At 38.6% G+C, this 25,169-nt stretch overlaps 1 protein-coding gene across 3 annotated transcripts in view; it reads right to left on the bottom strand.

The window, feature by feature from the left end:
* The window catches only part of def8 (differentially expressed in FDCP 8 homolog), a 117,504-nt gene extending 92,681 nt beyond the window's left edge, over positions 1–24,823 (bottom strand). The window contains exons 1-2 of one of the 3 annotated variants that reach the window (XM_084123921.1): positions 24,662–24,823; positions 5,966–6,130 (exon numbers count right to left, since the gene is read on the bottom strand). In XM_084123921.1, coding sequence (XP_083980047.1) covers positions 5,966–6,116 — 151 coding nt within the window. In that variant the 5' untranslated portion in view covers positions 6,117–6,130; positions 24,662–24,823. The remainder of the gene's footprint in view (positions 1–5,965; positions 6,131–24,661) is intronic. The other 2 variants (XM_084123922.1, XM_084123924.1) reach the window with 2 other exon arrangements.
* Positions 24,824–25,169: the final 346 nt, after the last annotated feature.

Genomic DNA, 25,169 nt, shown 5'->3' with positions numbered 1-25,169 from the left:
CGTTTCCCAACCGGGCTGCCTTCTGGCGAGAGCAGGGGTGCCGTGTAAAAACCCCATCAAACATTTAAAAATTGCTAAAATGTGTTAAAAAAAAAAAAAAAAAATTACCATCAATCTCGGATCGTCGGAAGTCTCTAATAACAACAAATAATGCGCATAAATTTATAATAAAAATGCAAATCATAAGTTTTCGGGGTTGAATTGCGGAGGTTGCGCTTGCGCATGATTTTATTCCCGTGCCTCATTCCCAGTGCGTCCACATAAAGCTGCCTATTTTTCATTGTTGCACTAACGGTCAAATAGCCAGCACACGAAAACATTGTCACAACGTCCGTCTTGCCGCGTGTTCACATAAACACATCGGTTATGTCCGTGCTGCTGTCAACGGTAACGCGTGCGATTCATGTTTTTCAGTTTAACGCGTTAAAAATATTTAACGCAATTAAAGTAGCATCCGTTTTTTTCTTTCATCCTTTGGCTAGCGTTACATTATATAATCACGTTCTTCTTCATGCAAATGCTTTTAAACCATGCAAGCGAGAAAATACAAAAGAGAATGCGCTGAACGCAGACGCACAGACCCAGATAGCATGTAGTAATCGGCCCGAGCTCGGCTGCCCCGCGGCGCCTGCGGCTCAGACTCGGCATCGGCGTTTGTTAACCGGCCCGAGTGTGGCCCGCAGCTCACTCTTGCACATGCATTTTTGTTACGGCTGTACAGCACTGGGCCGATTCATGCTCGCCGTATCTGGCTGTATAGATCCAGGCCACTTCTGGAAATGACTCGGCTTAAGTTCAATCAATGGTTTTAATGAAGCAATAATTAACATAAAAATTATTTTAAAATTGACAAATTCCTGAACGTATTTGATAACGTGCTATCTACTCGTTGAATGTTGTGTATTTGTCCAAAACAAAATATCTGCGGTAAAACTTAAACTATAGGCCTACTAATAATAATAATATAGTGTCGTTCTGCACAGCATTCTTTAATATTTATATAACCATAGCAAAATGTTTTTGTTTTTTTTTGTAATGAAGCATGCAGATCATTATTTACATGTAGCCTACTATTTTAAACGTATGCGCGCTCAGGTGACATCATCATCCCTCGCACAGCAGTGGGAGGAGTCTCATTGTACCTGTGGTGATCACAATGTTTTTGCAGTTTGGACGAAAAAAAAAAAAAAACTCAATGGATTATTTAGCAAGACATACGAAAATGGGATCATCTAAGAAAAAATGGGTAAGCATCGATGCACTTTTATTTTCTAGTATTTTATGTAACGTTAGCAGACGCTCTGAAAGGGAAGTTAACAGCACGCGAGAGACTGCATAGCTAACCACATACAGCTGCTAGCGCAATTACTTGTATAGAAATCCTCCTACCACCTAATTCGCCTAAGTGATAGCAGATGTGCTCATTAAACAGTACAGTTCTTTTAAAATTTGTTTGTAAAATTGTTCCAATCCAATGGCCATATGCAGATAATGTTGTCATTCACTGGTTTTTAAAAGCAGTTTCAAAGTAACTGGGTAAATGCCATATTCAAATAGCCTAGCCTATAGCATTTAGCTGAGATCGAACAATGCACGGCAAATTTCAAATCTTGCATAATGAATGACGTGTTTCCGTAGCCTATACTGATTGGACGACGGTCATTGAATGGACGATAAAGGTGTACACGCCATAGACTGGTACACCGCTAAGAGATCCAGTTTCACAAAAGTTTGACAATATTTCAACGTTGGATTTCAATCACAAAGGTAAGGTTTTTACTACTTGATATGCTGTTGAACTCGGACTCTTGTTATTTTAAAACATTCACAATGTCAAATTGTAACAGTGATTAGTAGGCTAACTTTATTTTAGATCCAGTTATTTTAAATATAAATTCTCAGTAAATGCATTTAATACCAGCCACTCCGTGAATAATACACACCTAACTGGACAACTTAAAAAGGGTATGGTTCATTTGTTTGTTTTTTTTTGTTTGTTTTTTTTTTCATGGTAAAGATGACCTTTGCATGGAATTGCCCTGTGGTTAACCCCAAAATGAAAAGTCTGCAGCAACATCATGAGGGAATAGATTATAGAACTTTCATTTTGGGTGAACTATGTCTTGTGTATGTAAATTGTACATATATTGCATTCATCCATTATAATCTGCATGTTTTGCTATGGCACTATTTTAATTGTATCCCCCATTTATCTGTACAGGAGGAATAAAAGAAACCACTCAAATGAGAGTGATGAAGATCATTTCTTTGCCAGCAAGAGACTGGAAAAAACATGCAGGCAGAATTCAGGATCATTCAGAAGTTGTTGCAGCACCGCAAATACCGTCACCCCCACTGACTATGGTAGACGCCCTGAGAACTCCATCCAGACACGCATATGGTATTACAAGTCCCAACACCTCTAGGAATAATTCAAGTCCATGTACCAGTGCAGTTGGAGATGGAGACAGCACCTGTTGCAGTTCTTCATGTGTTTGTAAGTATACACAACTTCCATCTTTAATTCAACTAAAAAGTAAAGCGCAACTAAACAATTTTAACAAAACCAAAAAGAGTTCTGTTAAACTTAAAAGAACCCACTGTTAAGTTGTTTTATTTTAATTGTTTTTCTTTGGATGGTTGTAAAGTGGGTAAATATTTAAGATTTAACTGACTCTTCCTACCAAACACTATATGAAAAAACAAGCTTCAAGTTTATTTATGCTCATTTATTATTTTTGTATTTTGCAGCACTGCTGACTGAAGTTTTTAAAGCACAAGAGGTCATCAAGCAACAACTTGTCATGGTTCTTAAAAATCAGCAAAAACAGAACAGTGCTCAGTCGCAGAGTGATGAATGTCCAGACATCAGTTCATTCAACCTTCCTTTGTCAGATTTAACTGATTTGGAAAGGCTTGAAAATCAAATAAAGGATCAGCCAGAACAAATTAAGAAGTTGGTAAGTTCAAGCAGTTGCATTTTTCACACAATTTGTCTTGTATGTATTATATTTTTGTGTATACTCTGTTATTGTTTTGTGTGTTTTAAAAAGGTAATCTATTTTGGAATTCTTGGTGGGTTTTCCACTAAATAAGCTGTGTTGTGTATCCTGGGAAAGCTTTTGTTGAACTTATGTCAGTAAGTTGATTTTATATATACTCCAGCACATAGAGGCTGCTATACTGTCTGTTGTGTAAGACTACTTTCATATGAATCTGTTGAATATGTTTTGGGTTTTTTTTTTTCTTCTAAGGGTTTAAGTAACATTATCTTTTCTGATCTGTAGTTAGAGGGGAAAAAAATCCATCATATGTAGGTTGCACTTGTTTGATAACAATCATGTTATTTATTTTTATCAACACTGTGTTGCACGACAAAGTATAACTATCTATTTGACCATTGTTTTCTATATACAGATGCAGTGAGGACAAATGCCCATACCAAGATGTCCACTGATAAAGAGGTGGGAAAATGCATAACAAGATTGCTACAACTTGCTCCTGATAGGGATGGAAGGAAGGAAAGAGCTAAATCTAACAACGTGCTTTGAGCAGGCTTCAAGAAGGCTTTTAAGATGTTTCTTCATACTTGTGTGCTTTTTACACAGGCACATTTTTTTTAATTAAAGTTTATTTAAAAATTTTAGGATAAGTGTTTTAGGATATTTCTTAACTTGTGCAATGTTATGTTTCTCATGTTCAAATTAAGTCTTTTAATGTGTTTCTTTACACCTGTGCAGTGTGCACTTTTTTTTTTTTTTTTTTTGATGCAAGTTTATTTTTTTTATACTACTGTAATTGCCTAAATGACTTGTGTTTTTAAGTTGTTTCTTGAGATGTGCAATTTTATAAATAAATATGTTCTTCATATTTTCTGGCCTTGGTTTATATCATTTGCAACAATTATGGGATAAATATTAAAATGTTAAGTTTGTTTGCATTTTATTCAAAAGTTATTATACATATACGTTTTGGATTGACTTTATCATTTTCTTTCATATCAATACAAAACTGATTACATGGGTTATTCAAGAAGCATCAATAAAGGTAGTCATAATAACATGGCACGATTGAATCGCGCCAGCTCCGGCGTGCAGTGCGCATTAGTGACGGCCCGATTCCGGGTTGATTGCGGCAGTGTCGGCAAGTTAACGGCTGCCGCATCTGGGCCGATTGATTCGGACCGGAATCGGCCAGTGAGTAAACAGGCATCCGGCACGAGTGCGGCAGAAGGAAGCGGGCCGACGGGTAAATCTCCGGCAGGTGAGAATCTAACCGGATCTGGCCCGAGTGTATTTTGCTATCTGGGGAACGATGCGCGCCAGAATCGACTTCTCTTTCACGGTTTCGCTTTGAGTATCCTCATGAGAGCAGTCTTAAATTAGTTAAATAAAGTCTTAAATGAACGTTAAGAGTTGTGAGAAAATGGGACGCGTGTGGGATCCACATGTGCAGCACTGACATCAGAATCAAATAACACTTCATTCATAAAAAGATGCCATTAAACAATTATTTGAAATATACTGTCTTTATGTTGTTTCTACATTAATTTGGAGATTAACTGTGAAATTATTACATAAAATATATTAAAAACAAGCTATCTTGTGCAATTATAACAAAATTATCCCAATATAAAAACACAAATACACTGAGTGAGCAAACATTTAGGTGAGATTTGCAATGGTAATTGAGCAATGTTTATATATGAATAAAAGCCTTAATTAAATATGTCATCATGTAAAGTGATCTCTTCAGAAGAAATTAATGATTTCCAAGACTTTAAATGGATGGACAACATTTTTTTATTAAAAATATCTATATGACAGTAGGCCTATACGGCAGTTCTTTGTAAATTGATACATTTCAAGGTATAGTATCAAAGTAGTATCGTGACAACACTAGTGTAGGGTGCCACACATTTTTTTACATTTTCAAAGGGTGCCTTGACTGAAAAAAGGTTGGGAAACACTGGTGTAGAACTAAGTATCTCCCTTGCAAACATCCCAAGCCTCCATTACTAATTCTAAAGTGTTATTTAAAACTAGTTATAAAGGCTTGAGCCACTGACATGTAGTTATTGAAAAAAAACATAGAGATTAAGGGCCCTATTTTAACGTTCTAAGCGCATGGTCTAAAGCGTAGGGGCGCAAGTACACTTAGAATCCACTTTTGCTAGTTTGACAACGAAAAAAAATGGTCGGCGCGCTCTGTCCCTATTTTCTTAATGAGTAATGGATGTGTTTTGGGCGTAACGTGAAACAAACCAATCAGAGTGTCATCTCCCATTCCCGCGAGGTTAAAGCGCACAAGCAGACCATCTACGGGACAAGCCGGATTACACCATATCTTATGTACACAATATTAATATTTTACATTGTAATCCTTTTATTTTTAATGTTTGGCATGTTTGTGTGCTGCTGCGCATGTGTGTGTGTGTGTGTGTGTGTAATAAGCAGAGTGTACACGCGTTGTGCAACCACCAATAGGCGCACATTATAACTTGCTCTTTAAATAACACAAAAAATACTTTGACTTTAGACCAGGTTTCAGTTGGTCAATGGCGCAGTCTATTTCAGTTGCCTCAAAATAGCAACGCGCCAACAATGCGCCTGAATACCAGCGTTTTCAGACCAGCACGCCCATGGGTGCACAGATGGGGGCAAATGCATTTGCTATTTAAACAACGTGGCGCAGGACGTGAAAAAGACAACTGCGTCGGGCTGAAACTAGCAAAAACCACTTGCATCGCGCTTGGCGCTGCATTGCGCCGGGTGTATGATAGGGAAATTGTTTGTCATTTTTATCCTGTTGTTTGCCATATTTATTTACCTAGTCAGTGTTATTGTGTTTTACTGTGGTAGGCTACAAGAGCGTACATTGTGTGACTCACATGATCTCATTCACAACACAAGAAATGTCCTTCTCTGTAAAAATTGTATAATATACAGTGTATATTGACCTGTACCTTCAGAAGAGGAGGAGTGCATATTCAATGTAAAAGTTGACACACCATGTTTAGGAAGATTCTTCCCCTCAGTGCTGCTGTCGTTCTCTCCCCTGTCAAATGGGTTGACAAGACCCTGACGAAAGCGAGCAAGTCTTTCATTATATTCCATGACACTGGTTACATCTGTAGAAGACAGACACATAATCAATGTCACATAATACACCTAAAGGGATATCTCACACAAAAATGAAAATTCTGTAGTCATTTCATGTCACATCTTACTCTCTTTTTAGATTCCAGTAAAGAACAAACTTTCTGCTCTTTGAGAAATACGTGCTTGGGCTTATGATAGCGAGGATGTGCGCTAAAATCAAGAGAGAAGGTGCACTAAAATAGATTTTTTTAAACTCTGATATCATGTGTATAAATAGTGCAATCTCTATATGGGATAGGTGATTGATGACACACACACACCCACACCCAAGGATCAGATGTATGAAAGAAGACCGGAGTCAGAATCTATCTATCTATCTATCTATCTATCTATCTATCTATCTATCTATCTATAAATTACAGAAACGTCTGTCTGTCTGTCTGTCTGTGTGTCTGTTATTCGCATATCTCTCGAACCGTTAGTCCAATGGATTTCAAACTTAACAGGCCAAGTTTGACGTTGTTTGGATTAGAAATGCAAAAGATATCGTTAAATATATCTGTGAAATAAGCACTTAGAAGGTTGTGGTTTAAAAATAAACATTCTGACATAAACACTCTGTCAGCTAAACATTAAGTCAGCTACACTATTTACTTCTGAATATTATTAATATAATAGCCTGCTCCCTGAATCGCGCTTATTCATTTGTGGATGTTAACTGAATCTGTAACGCCCGTTTCACACATACTCCGTTTGCAGTGCGTATGCAGTGCGTATTTTTTTCCGTACCCATGTTAACAGGTTAGAGCTTTCACACTGCACACGGATGCAGTCCATTGATCCGTTCCAGTTGCGATGCATATACAGCAGTGCAGTGATCGTTTCCGCACCGAGTCTATTTCTGCTGTGCTGCAAATGCTGAATTAAAGTGACAGCACATGTTTCGTGGTCAAAATGAACACAGATTGACCTGAAAATGTAGTAATTTCACCATAAATGCGTTTAATTAAATAAAATGTAGTAATCTCACCATAAATGTATTTAATTAAATACTACTTTTTTTCACAGTCAACTTTTTACTTTAAGACCGGGGTAAAGCAAGGAAAACTACAATTTACCTCAACAAGGCGACATAATGAACAACACTCATCTCATCCGTGGAGGTGGAAAAACAAGTTCTTTGTGACATGCAAGATCTATTGTATTAAAATTTAAATGCAAAAGAAAAGGCATGAGAGTCGGCTGTTTTTGTCAATTTTAAGTTTTAATTTAAAATGTTTGCGATTTTAATATAAGTACATGGTTAAATATTTGACCACTTGCTTGAGCAACTTAATATAAGTAGAAGTAATGCATGGAATAATAGCCCTACGTTGTTTAAATTGTTTAAACGTGCATACATCCATTAAAGAGTGTATATGTGTACAAAGAGAATCGCAATGCTGACAAAACTTTTTTTAATAAAAGTTGCAGCATAACTTCTGGATTTGAAATAAAAATAGTAAGTATGTGTTTGTGGTACAGCCGCGGATCAGTTATTCACTGCAAACGCAGCATATGTGAAAGCACTATAGCGCGTGCTGCTCCTGCACCGCATACGCACCACAACACGCACCGCATACGCACTGCAAACGGAGTATGTGTGAAACGGGCGTAAGTCAGCTACGCTGTTTACTTCTGAATATTATATCTATCTATAAATTACAGGAACGTCTTTCTTTCTGTCTGTGTGTGTGTGTGTGTGTGTCTGTTATTTGCATATCTCTCAAACCGTTAGTCCGATGGATTTCAAACTTGACAGGTGTCTTGCTACGGGCACGAGTAAGTGCAGTGCCATGTTTGGCGTTGTTTGGATTAGAAATGCAAAAGATATCGGTAAATATATCGGTAAAAGAAGCACACATTGGCTTTTGCCGATCTAGCCGCTGGCCACTCCCCCTCTCACACTGACACTGAGTGAGCACAGCCCAGGACCAGAGACAGAGAGGGTCGAAGAAAGCAGTGGAGCTTAAGTAGCGTTTTCTCGGAGTTCACTGTGTAGCCTGCTCCCTGAATCGTTGCGCTTATTCATTTGTGGATGTTAACTGAATCTGTAAGTCAGCTACACTGTTTATTTCTGAATATTATATTTTATTCTGGTGTGCTTAACATTATCGCTACTGTGTAATAGTAGCCTATGCTATTCACCAACTAAACATATCCTATTCAATGCATTCACAGTCTCTTTCACGACTATCATTTGTAGTAGCCTGAGCCTATTCACAAACTGTTTGCTCAAGCGTAGCGTTTTCTCGGAGTTCACTGTGTAGCCTGCTCCCTCAATCGTGTAGTTCAATTTTCCACATTTATTGTATGTCATTATGTCAGTAGCAGTATTTGCTTTCTACCATGCACAAATAAAAATGTCACTGAACTTTTGCTGTGTAATTGTAACAATGACCACTCAAACACACCAAACCAACAATTACTAAAAACACACACAAAAACGGATTTTGCACGGGCACTTTGCACTAGTTATAATAAATTGAAGAAAAGTTTTACTGAAGATAGTTTGCAGTTTCATCAGCAGAAGTCAGCTTCAAGACTCACACAGGAGTTCATAGGTTACAGTTACAAAGATCACAGCAGTTATACCCTACACCAAGGTCTAAGCTAGAATGCAGTTTCTGATTGGCTAAGAAATAGATAAACATAATAATTTTCCACACATATACAGATAGACGGAAGCATATCTCCATCGATTAGGCAGCTGACACTCGGACCCTGAAGATAGGCACGTCGTGACCTTCCTGGTCGCAGATTCAGGTTGCTGGGTGCCAGCATGTCCCGAACAACATCCAATCTCCAATAATGCCAGTGGTTCCTTAACCTGTAACCAAGAAGACTAACCCACACACCGACACACAGCTTTTCCAAGGTTGGATTTGACCAGGCTCTAACTATAAACAAGAGAATCCTCTCAAAACATCAAGATAATGTGTTCTTTCTCTAAAGAAGAGCTACACTTCAGTCTTAACTGGAAAGTAAGGCTTTAACAAAGAGATGGTCCCTTAAACTATTGGCTTCAATGACCCCTATATGTTTGAGCGCGTTGAAGACCTCTCTCAAACACAAAACAAGTCCCTATTTTATTTCTGGAAGCCGGGCTAAATAAGCAAGCACTGTTACTGCATTCAGATATCAAATACAGACATTAAAGAATACATGAAAAGAACATTTCAGTCACACTGGTAACTTCTATAACAAAGTAAAATCTCACAAGCTTAGAGAAGTCATTCAACTCATGATATTTAGAAGGAAAAATATTGATTAATACCTTGATTATAATCACTCATTACATATACATTGAAGCAGAAGTGGATTCCAATCCACCCTCTTCAAAATCAATGTAAAAAAAAAAAAAAAACACTAAAAAAACAGCAACAAAAACAAAAAACTATTTAAATACCAACAACTCTTTGCTCTACTTGGTGATATACAACCTGAAGGCTTAAAGGGTTAGTTCACCCAAAAATGAAAATTCTGTCAGTAATTACTCACCCTCATGTTGTTCCAACCCCGTAAGACCTTCGTTCATCTTCAGAACACAAATTAAGATATTTTTGATTAAATCTGAGAGCTGGATCACTCCTCCATAGGCTTCTAAGACATTATAACTTGCTGGCCCAGAAAATGTATTAAAGACATCGTTAATATAGTCCAAGTGACTACAGTGGCTCAATCTTAAGTTTATAAAGCGTCGAGAATACTTTTTGTGCGCAAAAAAACAAAACAAAAATAACGACTTTATTCCACTATTCATTTCCTTCTCTCTGGGCCTCGAGTTTTTTCACATAGTATAACTGCGCAGCGCATCTGTGTTGCACGTCACACGTAGGCTCACTATTGGCCGACGCTGGTCATGTGTGTGATGCGTGTGATGTGCAACACAGAAGCGCTGCGCAATGTGTTGTCTTCCGCAGCTTATTGTGCTTAAAGGGGTGGTTGATTATGATTTAACTTTTCTAACTTTAGTTAGTGTGTAATGTTGCTGTTTGAGCATAAACAACATCTGCAAAGTTACAATGCTCAAAGTTCAAAGCAAAGGGAGATATTTTCTTTTAAAGAAATTGCTTTTTAAGGACTACAACAAACGACTGGTAGGACTACACGACATTCCTCTTGGGTTAGTGATATCACGAACCCTACAATTTACATAAACCCCGCCCACGGAACACGATTTATAGATTATCAAGACAGAATATGCTAATCAATGACTAGAAGATAAATACACATAAGCTACATAAATTCATCAACTAACCAATCAGAAATGTTGTCTACATGTTGTCACTTCTTCTTGACTCCGTGTATGAACATAAAAGGCTAAAAGTGTTTGAAATGTTCAGTGCATGTCTGTGTGAGTGCAAGCTGTTGTAGCTCCGCCCTCTGAGCCTGGAGCAGTAGCTCATTTGCATTTAACCCTTCAACAGACACAAAAACGGTGCGTTTTTGCTCACCATCAAAAAGTGAAAATTTTAACTGCTATATAAAAATATCTGTGGGGTGGTTTGAGCTAAAACTTCACATACACACTCTGGGGACATCAAAGACTTATTTTACATCTTGTGAAAAGGGCATTATACCACCCCTTTAATAACTATTTTTAACACCAGTAATGCCGAGTTCACACTGCACGATTTTCAGAGTAGTCGGGTCACTGTTCTTTTCACACTGCACGACTATCTGGGGTAACATTCAGTTGCTGCTGTGTTCACACTGCACGATGGATTAGCGACAGGGGGTTTCACACTGCATGACTTTACAAAAGAAAGAATCACTGACAACTTCTGTCTGGTCCGCAAACTACGTTTCTCAACCAAACACAAGCGAGAAGTGATAAGGAAATAACGCAAGATTACGCACGTGAGACTGGAATTGTTATTAAAAATTATAGCCTGCAAGAAGATTGCGATCCAAATTGTCTGTGCACTGATTTGTGAAAAGGAGAAAAAGAAAAACAGATTATGCAGGAGGAAATTGTTGGGTAGACGAGGGGGAGCAAGGATTGTGTGTTCTGCAAAGAGAGTTGGGGGTAAATAAATTATTTTGCAATGTGCTGCTTTGCTGCTGGTCAAGCAAATGTTTGTGCTTTGTTTCTGTTTGATATAATTGTAAATATACAGTGTTTCCCCTACCATTATATAAGGGGGGCACCCCGCCCTCCTAACGGCTCCCCCCGCCCCCCTTGAAGTCAAGTAAATTTGATTTGATTTTCTTTATAGCGCCAGATTACAATTTGTTATTTTATAAAAAAAAACTAAATAGCCCTTAAGTAATATGTTATTTATCTTATTTCCACGATGGCATGTCTTTTCTGTCTGTGTTTGCGCATTTACAATTATCCCAATGAGTGCGCAAGCGCGCACACTCACACACAAACAAACACTTGCGTCAAATACAGATGAGCACTAGCGGACAGAGAGCGCGCGGCGGGAAATATGTCGCTGAACTGAAGATTGCAACACGCGCTCTACTGCGAGTAGCAGCCGGAGTAGCTCTCCTGCTCCAAGTCTACGCCCGTTTCACACATATTTCGTTTGCAGTGCGTGTGCGGTGAGTATTTTTTTCCGTACCCATGTTTACAGAGCTTTCACACTGCACGCGGATGCAGTCCGTCGATGATCGATCCGTTCCAGTTGCGGTGCGTATAGATGGGTTTCCGTTTCTCGAATTACCCATTATCCTCTGCGGCGCGCCGCCATGTTGTGTGTCAAAGCTGTCAGTAAGCCACTGGGAGACACGGCTCATTCACTGTGCTGCATTAATAGAAAGCCAGTTAATATAAAGTATTTTTGACTCTTTTGTGTTGAGATAACGATGACAAATTAAGAAGAAGAAAGTCTCTGGAAGCATACAATTATTTTGTTAGAATGTCCGAGTTAAAATTTTATGTGGTCGCATTTGTGCGAGTGCATGGTCATACACTACTCAGTTAAATTCACGCATGAAATCTCCTGCATTGAACTTGTTTTAGCGCCCGCCAAAGTGAATTTTTGTCCCGCCAAAGTCTTATTTGATCGGTGAGTAATGTAGATGAACTGGGCGCATGTTTAACTGAAAGAACGAGCAGATAGAGAGAGAGCCGGTCGCGCGCGCGCACTCTCTCTCTCTCTCTTCGGAGCCAGGCGAACATGTAAACAAGACTTCACCGTCTCCAAACTAAGCGCTGTCTTGCTCTCTCTCCCTCGTGGAAATGTTAGTCTGGAGCCCTGCATTGACGGTTCACATCGCTGTAGCCAGGCGGCTGATATCTGCACAGCCCTTATTATATGGTACATTTAGACTCAGTGTCAAGACAACACCATCTGGGTAAAACAACAACAACAACAACACAACGCTCCGAGCTAATTTAGTGTAACTTAGGAGAGAGATGGAGAGCAGAGGCACGGAGCGATGTGCTCGACCAGCTGATGTGGCCACAGAGAAAGTGATGAAGGTGGACAATCGTCAGAGTGTGCTTCTGCCCAGCCAACACCTCTCAAGGGCTGTGTCGATAGTAGCCGCCTGGGTACAGCGATTTGACAGCCGATTATAGCTAGCTAGCGCATTTAGCTAGCCCATCTTGGAAATGATTAGATAAAGTGTCACATCTCCAGAGCACAAAACCTCTAAATGTTCACAAGAGCAGCACTGAACATTAACTCAAGCCAAACGGAGAATAATCGTATGATTTTTATGTTCAGAATAATGCCGATTCAGGGTATTATCATGCTCCGTAACACAAACGCTTGACCCACTTGACACACAAGATGGCGCCGTAAGGAGTTGCGGGAGAAATGTGACGTCATCGGAAACCTATCTATACAGCAGTGCAGCGATCGTTTCCGCACCGAGTCTACTTTTGCCGTTTATATACTGTCTATGATTTCTGCTGTGCTGCAAACGCTGAATTAAAGTGACAGCGCATGTTTCGTGGTCAAAATTAACACAGATTGACCTGAAAATGTAGTAATTTCACCATAAGTGCGATTAATTAAATAAAATGTAGTAATCTCACCATAAATTTATTTAATTAAATACTACTTTTTTCACTTTAAGACCGGGGTAAAGCAAGGAAAACTACAATTTACCTCAACAAGGCGACATAATGACATTCGTGGAGGTGGAAAAACAAGTTCTTTGTGACATGCAAGATTTATTGTATTAAATTTTAAATGCAAAAGATTTTAATATAAATACATGGTTAAATATTTTACCACTTGCTTGAGCAACTTAATATATAATTATATAGAAGTAATGCATTGAATAATACATTGTTTAAATTGTGTTTAAACGTGAACGCGCGTTCACAGCAGTGCTGCGTCTGACAGGATTATTCTCTCCAATAAATGCATCATAGAAATAAAAACTTCTCACAAAAAAAGCCCATTTAAAATTTGTTTGTCATATAAATGTATTAACTAACATTAACGAACAATGAATGAGCAATATATTTGTTAGTATTTATAAATCTTTTTTTAGTTGTTAGTTAAAAAATAAAACTATTTAAGCTCTGGTCCATTAATATTAACAAATACTTCTATAAATTTAACAAAGGTTATTTGCAAAAGTCAATTTTAAAAATATTTAAATATGGTTTTTTTTGTTTTTTTAAAGAGATATCTTATGTTAACATTTTTTTTTTTAACATTTGTGTTTTATGTTAACTTTTACAAAGCATTACCCTCCCAGACAACCAATTAATGTGACACATAGATAGATAGATAGATAGATAGATAGATAGATAGATAGATAGATAGATAGATAGATAGATAGATAGATAGATAGTGTCTGTGTCAATTTTCCCCAACCAACCAACCAACCAACATTCCCCCCCTTCATACTCCACATTCCATACCAGATGGGGGCAGTATACCTCCAGAAAGTGAGTTGGTCTACTCTGACATCTTCAAGCTACTCCCCTTCACCTTTACCAGTGAATATGTTCATATTCGTTTTGTTCATATTACATTTTTATTGTTAGTTTGAATTACATTAATTTGACAGACAGCATTCGCTGATGTTGACCAAGCTAGCGCCAACGTAACCAGAGCTTTCCAACTCTCACGCATTAACCGTGAGACACACGCAAACACTTTTCACACGCTCTCACACCACACATCAATTTTCTCACGCACAGAAAAATCGCGAAGCAAAGAGGACACGGAGACCGACAGACTAGACAGAGCAGGTTAGTTATGATATAAAAAAATCTCAGCTCTCAGATTCTGTCAATTTTATCACGCAATTCAAACAATAAATACCGTTTTGGCGCTTGTAAATGTTACACGACAGATCCCTAGCGCACGTGAACCGATCATCTCTACTAGTAAAAAAACACGAACACTGTTGAAAGATACAGTAGGCTACAACTTACCAAAATGTATTCCTCATACATAATATCGACCAATCAGTGTTTTTTATCAGCGTGAAGAGGTCAATAACACAGTTGGAGAACAATTATGTCAGATTTACCTCAGGAAAGCCATTTAATAAACATATAGGTCACGTAGTTGGCAAGAAAAAAAGAGCTATAGAGATTGTGCTATATATGTGTACTATTACAATACTATATGTACGTTATACGTTTATCGAACAGCCTTCGATACATTTCTATGTTATAACTTCCCGAAAAAAACTACATAAACATATAAAACAAACTTCTAACGAAATACTAACAGCAATCTTACTTACCAATCCAAAATAAATGTTGCAAGTTCGGAGTCGAACCTCATTTATTTCATGTCCATTAGTTGTCTCCAGCGATGGAAAGCAGTGCCAATGTTTACTCTGGTTCTGTTCCTTTTTTTATCAGATTTTATTTGAATGTAGTAGTGGGCTGTAGGCTACTTTCCACACGATTGACATCAGGTTCAAGTACACCCACAAGCCGTGCGAGTTATTCGTGTATTGCATGTTTGACTGGTGGTTATGTTGCCCGCATACCGCCTCCCATGGCCGAAACTGGTATTACGACACCTGTCGGGCCGTGGCTAGTAATGCTAATGCTAATTCAGGTTGATATCTCTGCAGCACTATAACTTGTCATTTTTTTAATGACATCATCGCCCTTATTTCTTCTCATTCTTTTGATGCGTGTAGTTTATTTTTTGGATATTTTTACTTTATGACTTTGTACTTATGTACTCATTGTACTTTATAATTATGACACATGGCACCTTTAACCATTTTTACATAAATTGTTGCATTGAATTGAACTAGACAAGTGTACATAAGAATGGTTTCCTGAATGATTTACACAAATTTTTTCTGCTTGTTTCATGCAGTGATTGGTAAGCGATCGGTGACTAGGGTTGCATTATGCCTGAGATCTGCTTTTGGGTTCCACAGACAGAAAGTCAAACAGGTTTGGAACGTCACAAGGCTGAGGAAATTATTTAAATTTCACAACTATCACTTTAATAACCTTACTAACAGTAAATTTTGTACTTTGCAAGGATCTCGGTAAGCTGAAATACAAGTTTGAATAAGAATAAAAATCCTCCTGTAGACCTGAAAATCACTGAAGTGCCTGGACCATCCACCAGAAAAGAGGAAAAACAAACGGAAAACGAATCTGCTGTACCTTTTCACTTTTCTAACTCGTTAAGTACCTCACATGTCCCTTGTGAAGATTTTATTATTGATTGCATTTTATGTTGCAGCGAGTAAAGGTGCGGTTACATTTGTGAATTTCGTGAAATTACACAGGCAAAAAAGTCCATTGACCATTGTCAGCAGTGTAGCGATGTAATGTATGAAGCACAGCTCACACAGGAGTCACTTTCAAGCAGCTTTCTGTTGGTCAAATCTAGCGAATTCCAGTGACCACCTTGGTCCCATAGTGACATTTTTGACCACAAACGAAATTGCTGATCATGTGGATTCTTATTGAAATGACTGGAATTCACCAGTGAACATTCACAGAACAACAGATAATTTTACTGCACCTTAATACTGTTTCCGGGTCAAAGCCTCTACTTCTACTTCCTCTATCTTGTTTCTAGTGAGAATACTCAACAACCATTTATGAACACTGTTGATTCAAGTCACACATTTAAGCTTTTCAAAAGCCATAGTGTGCATTACAGTCTCCAGTCTAACAGCATCCCAGACTTCAACATTTTATGATTCAAAATAGCTGAATAACTAACCATCAGAGATTTCGGTATAGAGATAAAGGTTAGGATCATAATTTTCAGGAATATTACAGCACAATGAGTGTATATTAGCACTATTTGTTTGTTTTTGGCATCTGATAGAGCTTTTGTACTTGGAAACAGTGATGTCAGACTTACCATCGGACTGAAACACAAATGTTTTAAAGTTAAGTGAAGATGGACATTTTTAATTAGTCAAAATTTTTTTTTTTTTACATTGATTTATTTCGTGGAACATATGTGTTTCCATGCATGTTGTTGAAATGTCTTTTCTTGTATAGCCTATTGTAAATACATGGTTGATTATTCATGTTGCTTATGTATTATAAACATTTTTTGTGTATTCATTGATATTAATCTATAGTTAGCTTTTTTCCCCATGTGCATGGAAGTGTATGTATAAAAATGAATATAAAATATGTAATAAACAATTCTTATTTTGTATTTGGTTCAATTTGTTTAATATAATAGAAGTCAAAGGTAACCATAGTTACAACATGAAATTGAATATTTAAAAAAAATTAAATTTGGTTCCTGGAGGCACCCAAAGTGGTTCCACACAGTGCCTAATATAAGAGTTCCTCAGGAAACTTGTGTGGTTCTTCAGAGAACCGCCCCTTTTTAAAGGGTGCCTAGAGGATCTACAGACGGTTCCGCCGGTGTGGCAAACTGAAGAACCCCAAAAGGTTCCTCCAGGCACCTTTTATTTTTACAGTGTGGTCTATAACTCCTCCCCGAACTCCCCACTGCCCTGTATCTTGCTCTTTCATTGGCTGTAGGTCATCGCCGATGTAATTGTCAGTCAGAACACATTTCACACAGCAGGATTTTGAATCGCGACTCGTCTGCGATTCTCTCTCAATTCTCTTGATCATTCACACTGCGTGATTGTCACTCGCGTGAACAATCATTTGCCTATGATTTCTGGCATTTGTCAGCGATCTCACAAAACTTGTCGGCGAGCGAAAATCGGCCTAAAATTGTGCAGTGTGAACTCTGCATTAGTAACAGACACGTGCCTAGTCTATTCTCTGACATATGCGTCAACCTAATGTGCGCTCAGCACTTTTCTTAAAAAACACTTTTGATGATGCATATGGAAATTTGGCTGATCCTTGATGCGATCGCGGACAGCAACGCAAAGTTGATTCTGCGCTAATTTGATCTAATATTTATTGTTTTTTAAAATGTAGATTTATGTAGCAAATGAGAACCGATCAAATTATTGACTATATTTTGAGACAAAGGTCTTGTTAATGTTTTTCAGTTTTGTTCAAGGTAATTACAGCAACAGTTTTTCAATAAAAGAAGAATATGTAAAAGTATACCATTTGCAGTAAAAGGCGCCCCTGCTGTTGGGGGCGAAAGGCACCATAATTCAGTAGTTCCCAAAGTGGGGGTCGCGACCCCCCGGAGTGGGGAGCGGGGGGTCGCGAGATGATTTACAGAAACTTAAAAAAAAAAATTTTTTTATATGTTAAAAAAGGTTGTAATGATGCGAGTATAAATTTAGGATAATTTAAATAAACTGGAAATAAAACTTTGTTTGCTCCGATTAATTATGACAGTGTGACGGTGTCAATCACAATTTACAGCACAACAACATGCGCTAGCTAGCTAGATGCACATTTGGTGTTTTGCTAAACAGCGATCGGTCTATTTTGAGATCTAAACTTGATAAAAAATGAAACGGTGGTTATTATCATCAAAAGAGAACGAGAAGGGAGCCTGCGAGAGAGCGGGATCAGCAGAAAATACAGAGGGCAGAGAAGAGGATGAGCCGCCAGGACTACCCTCCACCTCTGGAAGGGCAGCCCGCCAAACCCGTGCCCCGCAAACGGACCATCCCTCCTCGAAAGCCAGAAAATACAGAGAGGAATACATAAACTATGGTTTCACGTGCATTGTTATAAATCAGGTACAACACCCTCAATGCGTTGTGTGCTCCGAAGTCCTCGCACATGAGAGTCTGAAGCCCGTGAAAATGCAAAGAAACCTGAACACCAAACACCCCAGCCTCACAGATAAACCCACTGACTTTTTCCGCAGAAAGGAGAAAGAGTTACAGGGACAAAAAAAAGTCATTTTTAAACAAACAGCTATCCCCACTAAAGCTCAGAAGGCTTCATATGAAGTGGCATATTTAATTGCACAGACCAAAAAGCCACACACCATTGGAGAAACTTTAAAGGAACACTCCACCGTTTTTTGAAATAGGGCTTATTCACATTCTTTCATACATTTAGATAGGTGGGTAAATGCATTTTTGTCTCAGTGCATGCATTGTTTTAGTTTGACAGGGTCGGCGCTAGCTTAGCTTAGCACAATGAATGGAATCCTTTGTTGCCAGCTAGCATGTCCTGAGTAAAAGTGATAAAAAAAACAACAAAAAAACTTGGGCGCAGAGATATCACGCAACACATGAAATCCCACGACTTCCGTCAACATACCGGCGAGAGTTTACAGAAAATGAGTTGCGTGCTTTGGAAATAGACCGACAGGAGGAGGTTGCGATCGCTCAACAGCCCGAGGACGTGAGGATGAGAGCCAACACGAACTGGTGGTGTGAATGTGGGGGAATATGCCGACTGAAATAGAGTGTCTGTGCTGTGGCGAGTGGGACAAGTTACTGCCATCGATGACCAGGCTCAACGCGTCAGATCAAGATGAGCGTGCCCGCAGTTGTGTCACAGCTACCGAGAATTTCACGGCGTTGATCCATCTGGCAGTAACGTTACTCGATTTTTTTTTCCGGTGTGATAAAGTGAACTGGAAAAAACGCCCCACGCCGAATAGACCAAATGGACAGCTGTCCACAGAGTAAGTGATTATTTTAAACATGACACATGTATAGTAAACTGCTTGTAGCCTTCTCCTCTCTAGTAGTTATACTAAAACTCCTGAGTCAAAAGAACCAGGCTAACTCGGTGAGAGAAATATAGCTAACTTAGCCCTCAGTTATTTCATTTTACAGGTAACGATAACAGCGATTTTTATTTTAGTTTGGTTGTTCATGCTAAACAGGTTGAATTCAACATGAGGTTATACTAGAGGAGACTAACGTTATTTGAACCGTAGTCTATATACAGCTTCTCAGCATCTATCTTACAACCGAATAAAGACACAGATTAACATAAGGAAGAGTAATAAAAGACAACTTACATGTGCACTTTGTTCTGCCTGTGCTTTGAAAATAGATGGGATGGGGACAGCGTATGTTTCAGACGTAGTACCGACTTTCTAGGCCCATATTCCATTTTTTTAAAGTAACTTAGTCCTCCGGTGCAAAATGCTCTTCGCAAACATGATACTGTTTGATTTTGTAGAGAGGCGTTGAAGTACAGATCTCCAGAGCAGCTAGCCATTTATTTCTCAGTTCCACATTCAATGGAATTCTGTGAAACATTACAATCGTGTATGTCCTTTGCTTGTTCTCACAACCTTTAAGGTAATTACCATGTTTGCTGTAAATTCTAAAAAAACAAACAATCCAAAAGCGAAGACACTCGGTGCAGGTCACACGTGTTGTTCTTCTTCTTCTGTGTTTTGACTCGTTGCACGCCGGTATGTTGACAGAAGTCGTGGAATTTCATGTGTTGCGTGATATCTCTGCGCCCAAGTAGCAGTGCTTCGCCTAAGTAGCTGTGCTTCGCCTGTGCTTCCCCCTAATATAGTCCCAAGTCAATATCTGCCTAGGAAATCGCCTAGTGTTAATCTGCAACGCTATTTGTACTCGTTGTGAATACACAGGCCACAAGAAGTAATTACGTGTTTTTTTTTTTTTTTATCACTTTTACTCAGGACATGCTAGCTGGCAACAAAGGATTCCATTCATTGTGCTAAGCTAAGCTAGCGCCGACCCTGTCAAACTAAAACAATGCATGCACTGAGACAAAAATGCATTTACCCACCTATCTAAATGTATGAAAGAATGTGAATAAGCCCTATTTCAAAAAACGGTGGAGTGTTCCTTTAATCAAACCAGCAGCAATAGTTATGAGTCGCGTCATGCATGGAGATAAACTGGCCGCTGAGCTGGAACAAGTGCCGCTCTCTGATGGGACTGTATCCCGCCGCATTACAGACATGGCTCAGGATATCAAGTGTCAACTGATTGACAGAGTGAAGAAGAGTGGGAGGTACGCCTTACAACTGGATGAATCCACAGACGTGTCCAGCACCGCTCAACTCCTTGTATTTGTCAGATATATTTTTGAGGGGAAACTAAATGAGGAAATGTTATTTTGTACGCAACTGGAGGGATCATGCACGGGCGAGGACATTTTCAATAAGCTGGACAGCAAACTTAAAGATGAAGGACTATCTTGGGGCGAGTGCATATCAGTGTGCACAGACGGAGCTGGGGCAATGCTGGGAAAAAAGAAAGGACTAAAGGCACGAGTCCTCCAAGTTGCACCTCACCTCAATTTCACGCACTGCATCATACACAGAGAAGCCCTCGCGTGCAAAACCCTGAATGCAGAGTTTAAACATGTTCTTGACACTGCTGTGAAGATTGTTAATTACATAAAATCACGTCCACTGAACACACGACTGTTTTCCACTCTCTGTAATGAAATGGGATCAGAGCACAAAGGCCTGCTCCTACACACAGAAGTCAGGTGGCTGTCGCGAGGAAATTTGCTGAGACGCCTGTACGAGCTGCGGGATGAGGTGCGCATTTTCCTCACAGACCAAAGATCCCCACTTGCTGAGCATCTGTCTGATGCTGACTGGGTGACAAGACTGGCATATTTGTCATGTATTTTTGAAAAACTCAACGGACTAAATGTGTCCTTGCAAGGTGAAAACACAAACATCTTGTACCTTAATGATAAAGTGCAGGCATTTGCGAGAAAGCTGGTGCGTTGGAGAGAGAGAGTGGAAATGGGACGCATAGACATGTTTTCTGAACTGGAAGAATTCATGGAGGAAAATGCACTCAGTGTTAACAGCATCAAGGCGTCTATTACGGCTCACCTTCAGTCCCTTTTGGATCACTTTCATAAGTATTTCCCTGAAGGAGACGCTCCCGACCAATATGACTGGATAAGGTCACCATTTAATGTAACCACGGCAAATCATCTGGCGTCAGATATGGAAGATGCGCTGATAGAACTTTCAACCGATCGAACCCTGAGGACGGCATTTGACGGCAAGACGCTGGATGAGTTCTGGGTTTCTGTCACGCTGGAATATCCACAGTTGTCGAAAGCCGCGTTGGATGTACTCATGCAATTTGGCTCAACGTATTTGTGCGAAAAGACATTCTCCGCGCTGACTTACATTAAGAATAAACACAGGTCACGGCTTAACGCGGGTCGTCAGCAGTCTAATATTGGGGGTCGCGGTCTGAAAAGTTTGGGAACCCCTGCCATAATTAACATGATAATAAATAGCTGGCTGACTTTTCCATTTGTTGACATGACATGGCATTCAGATTGTAATTATCATATATCAAGTTGGGTGTCCTTTAGTGATAATCACCATATTTATAATGAAATACAGCGGGGGAAATAAGTATTGAACACGTCATCATTTTTCTCAGTAAATATATTTCCAAAGGTGCTATTGACATGAAATTTTCACCAGATGTTGGTAACAACCCAAGTAAGCCATACATACAGAGAAACAAACAAAAATAAGTTCAGAAATTAAGTTATGTGTAATAATGTGAAATGACACAGGGAAAAAGTATTGAACACATGAAGAAAGGGAGGCGCAAAAAGGCATGGAAAGCCAAGACAACTGCTGAAAACTTACAGTAATTAAAAAGCAATCCAGCCCCCTGTCAGTGGAAATTAATAACAGCTGGTTCAGTCCCAAATGATGGCCTACAAAAAGGTCTCATTGCCAAGGTGTCACACAAGACACATCTCATGATGGGTAAAAGCAAAGAGCTGTCTCAAGACCTTTGCAACCTAATTGTTGCAAAACATAATGATGGCATTGGTTATAGGCGCCATTCTAAGCTTCTGAATGGTCCAGTGAGCACTTTTGGGGCCATAATACGGAAGTGGAAAGATAATAATTTCACCATAAATTTGCCTCGACCAGTGCTCCTCGCAAGATTTCTGATAGAGGAGTGAAAAGAATAATCAGAAGAGTTGTCCAAGAGCCAAGGATCACTTGTGGAGAGCTTCAAAAAGACCTGCAGATAGCAGGTACTGTGGTCTCAAAGAAAACAGTAAGTAATGCACTCCACCGCCATGGCCTGTATGCACGCTCACCACGCAAGACTCCATTACTGAAAAAAAAGCATGTTGAAGCTCATTTAAAGTTTGCTGCACAACATTTGGAAAAGCCAGTGAAATACTGGGAGAATATAGTGTGGTCACATGAGAGCAAAATTGAACTGTTTGGATGCCATAATACACACCATATTTGGAAGAGAAATGGCAGTGCACATTACCCTAAAAACACCATACAACTTGGTGTTGGCTCTTGGACAACTCTTCTGATTATTCTTTTCACTCCTCTATCAGAAATCTTGCGAGGAGCACTGGTCGAGGCAAATTTATGGTGAAATTATTGTCTTTCCACTTCCGTATTATGGCCCCAAAAGTGCTCACTGGACCATTCAGAAGCTTAGAATGGCGCCTATAACCAATGCCATCATTATGTTTTGCAACAATTAGGTTGCGAAGGTCTTGAGACAGCTCTTTGCTTTTACCCATCATGAGATGTGTCTTGTGTGACACCTTGGCAATGAGACCTTTTTGTAGGCCATCATTTGGGACTGAACCAGCTGTTATTAATTTCCACTGACAGGGGGCTGGATTGCTTTTTAATTACTGTAAGTTTTCAGCAGTTGTCTTGGCTTTCCATGCCTTTTTGCGCCTCCCTTTCTTCAAGTGTTCAATACTTTTTCCCTGTGTCATTTCACATTATTACACATAACTTAATTTCTGAACTTATTTTTGTTTGTTTCTTTGTATGTATGGCTTACTTGGGTTGTTACCAACATCTGGTGAAAATTTCATGTCAATAGCACCTTTGGAAATATATTTACTGAGAAAAATGATGACGTGTTCAATACTTATTTCCCCCACTGTACATCATATTTAAAAATATGATATTAATATCATATAATAAAATATATTTATTTGTTTACTACTGTAAAGCTATATTAAATTATTATGGGATCTTTGTTTTTATAAATAATTTTATTTCTGTATTTTTAAAATGAACACTTTAATAACAGTATTTTCATTGAATAAAAGTGTATTATTTTATTTATCAAAATAAACCGAAAATAGTACAAATTTTGCTAAAAGTGATTGTTTTGAACAGGTATTAACTTAGACATTTAAAACATGAATTTATTTGTATCAATACTTTGTGCCTTTTGCCACATGCTGGTGAACCTTTTACCTCATGTGGGGGGTAAAGGGCCCACCTTGCCACCTCATTCATTTATACGATTTTTAAACAAACAAACCACTTTTATGATTTATTTTTACACAAAATCTGTTGCTCCATTAATGTTTAATAATAAATAAATAAAATCTGCATTCATACACTGTGGGAGGAATGAAAAGCACATTTTTCTTAAGGTGTCCCATTGTCCCCTATAATTTGTCTTTGTTAAACTTGATATGATACTGTGATATGAACTTTACAAATAGATAAACTTATTACGAATTACAAATATCTCTAAAACTGAACAGGCAACCACACTACCCTTGCTTCAAACCTGTAGCAAAATTACACCAACGTATACATTTTCAGGACTTTGGTTAGCATGCATAGCCTATCCCATAACATGTGAGCACAGTAAAAACGGAACAATACCGTATTTGAACTATCAACCAGGCTGAAACAGCTAAAAATCAACAAATTCATTCTTCCAAATATTCTTAAGACTGGTCCAAACAAAACAATTTATGAATATTATGCCTATATTGAAAACAAGTTAATGCCTCACTTTATGTTTAGCAATTTATTTTTACTTTTCATTTTAAAATATGTATTTGAAAATATTGACTAAGATTTGTACATTCACATGTATCCAAGGAAAATATGTAAGACATATAAGATTATTAAATAAGGAAAGTATTTCACTCCCATTATACATGATGACTTTTAGCTCTCAGTTTACTGTGATGTTCATGAATGTTCATGTTTTATGCAATGACATCAGGATGAGATCTGAATGACAGCTGGTGACATTCTCTAAATCAACAAAATAAATAATATATTTCTACTGAAACTGTAATATCATGCAGTCAGTTAATATCAGCATGAGCTGCATCATCATCATTTACCAGACACAACTGAAAATAACACTGACAGTGTTCAGCTTGACATCAGTACAAATAGCCAGCGTGCTAACCGCTTAGCATCACATCTTAATAAAATGTGTGATATTGTTTATCTTACGCTTTACACAGCTTCAGCAGCGCATCTTCATCATCTTCATCATCATCACAAATAACAGGCTGATAAATAATCAATGGCAGCTGTCATTTTTTTCCTTCGATGTGTTCTCTAGTAGCTTGTGTGTTGTTGTGATGCTTGCTTGTTCAATGCGAATGTGATTGTAGCGACCTCTACATGATGGGAGAAACGAAGCTTTTCAAAGCTATGAATTGCCACAAAATGATTCACTTTCGAAGTGTTCGAACACCACACGCTGGTGACGACTGCTGGTCAAAACCCTATGGTCAAAACAGTGCAACCAAAAAAATCATGTCAAACATGCAAGAAAACAGCTTTTGGCTACAACACCGTGCAGAGAGTTCCTCAGGGGCAGGGCTCAAACGTAAAAAAGGGGCATATATACAGACAATATAAAAGTACCAGTCAAAGGTTTGGACACATTACTATATTATTTTTGAAAAAAATATCTTATGCTCAACAAGCCTGCATTTATTTGATCAAAATACAG

This window comes from Abramis brama, assembly GCF_963993115.1.
Source record: "Abramis brama genome assembly, chromosome: 9".
Lineage (NCBI taxonomy): Eukaryota > Metazoa > Chordata > Actinopteri > Cypriniformes > Leuciscidae > Abramis > Abramis brama.
This window is presented reverse-complemented; position numbering and strand designations above follow the sequence as displayed.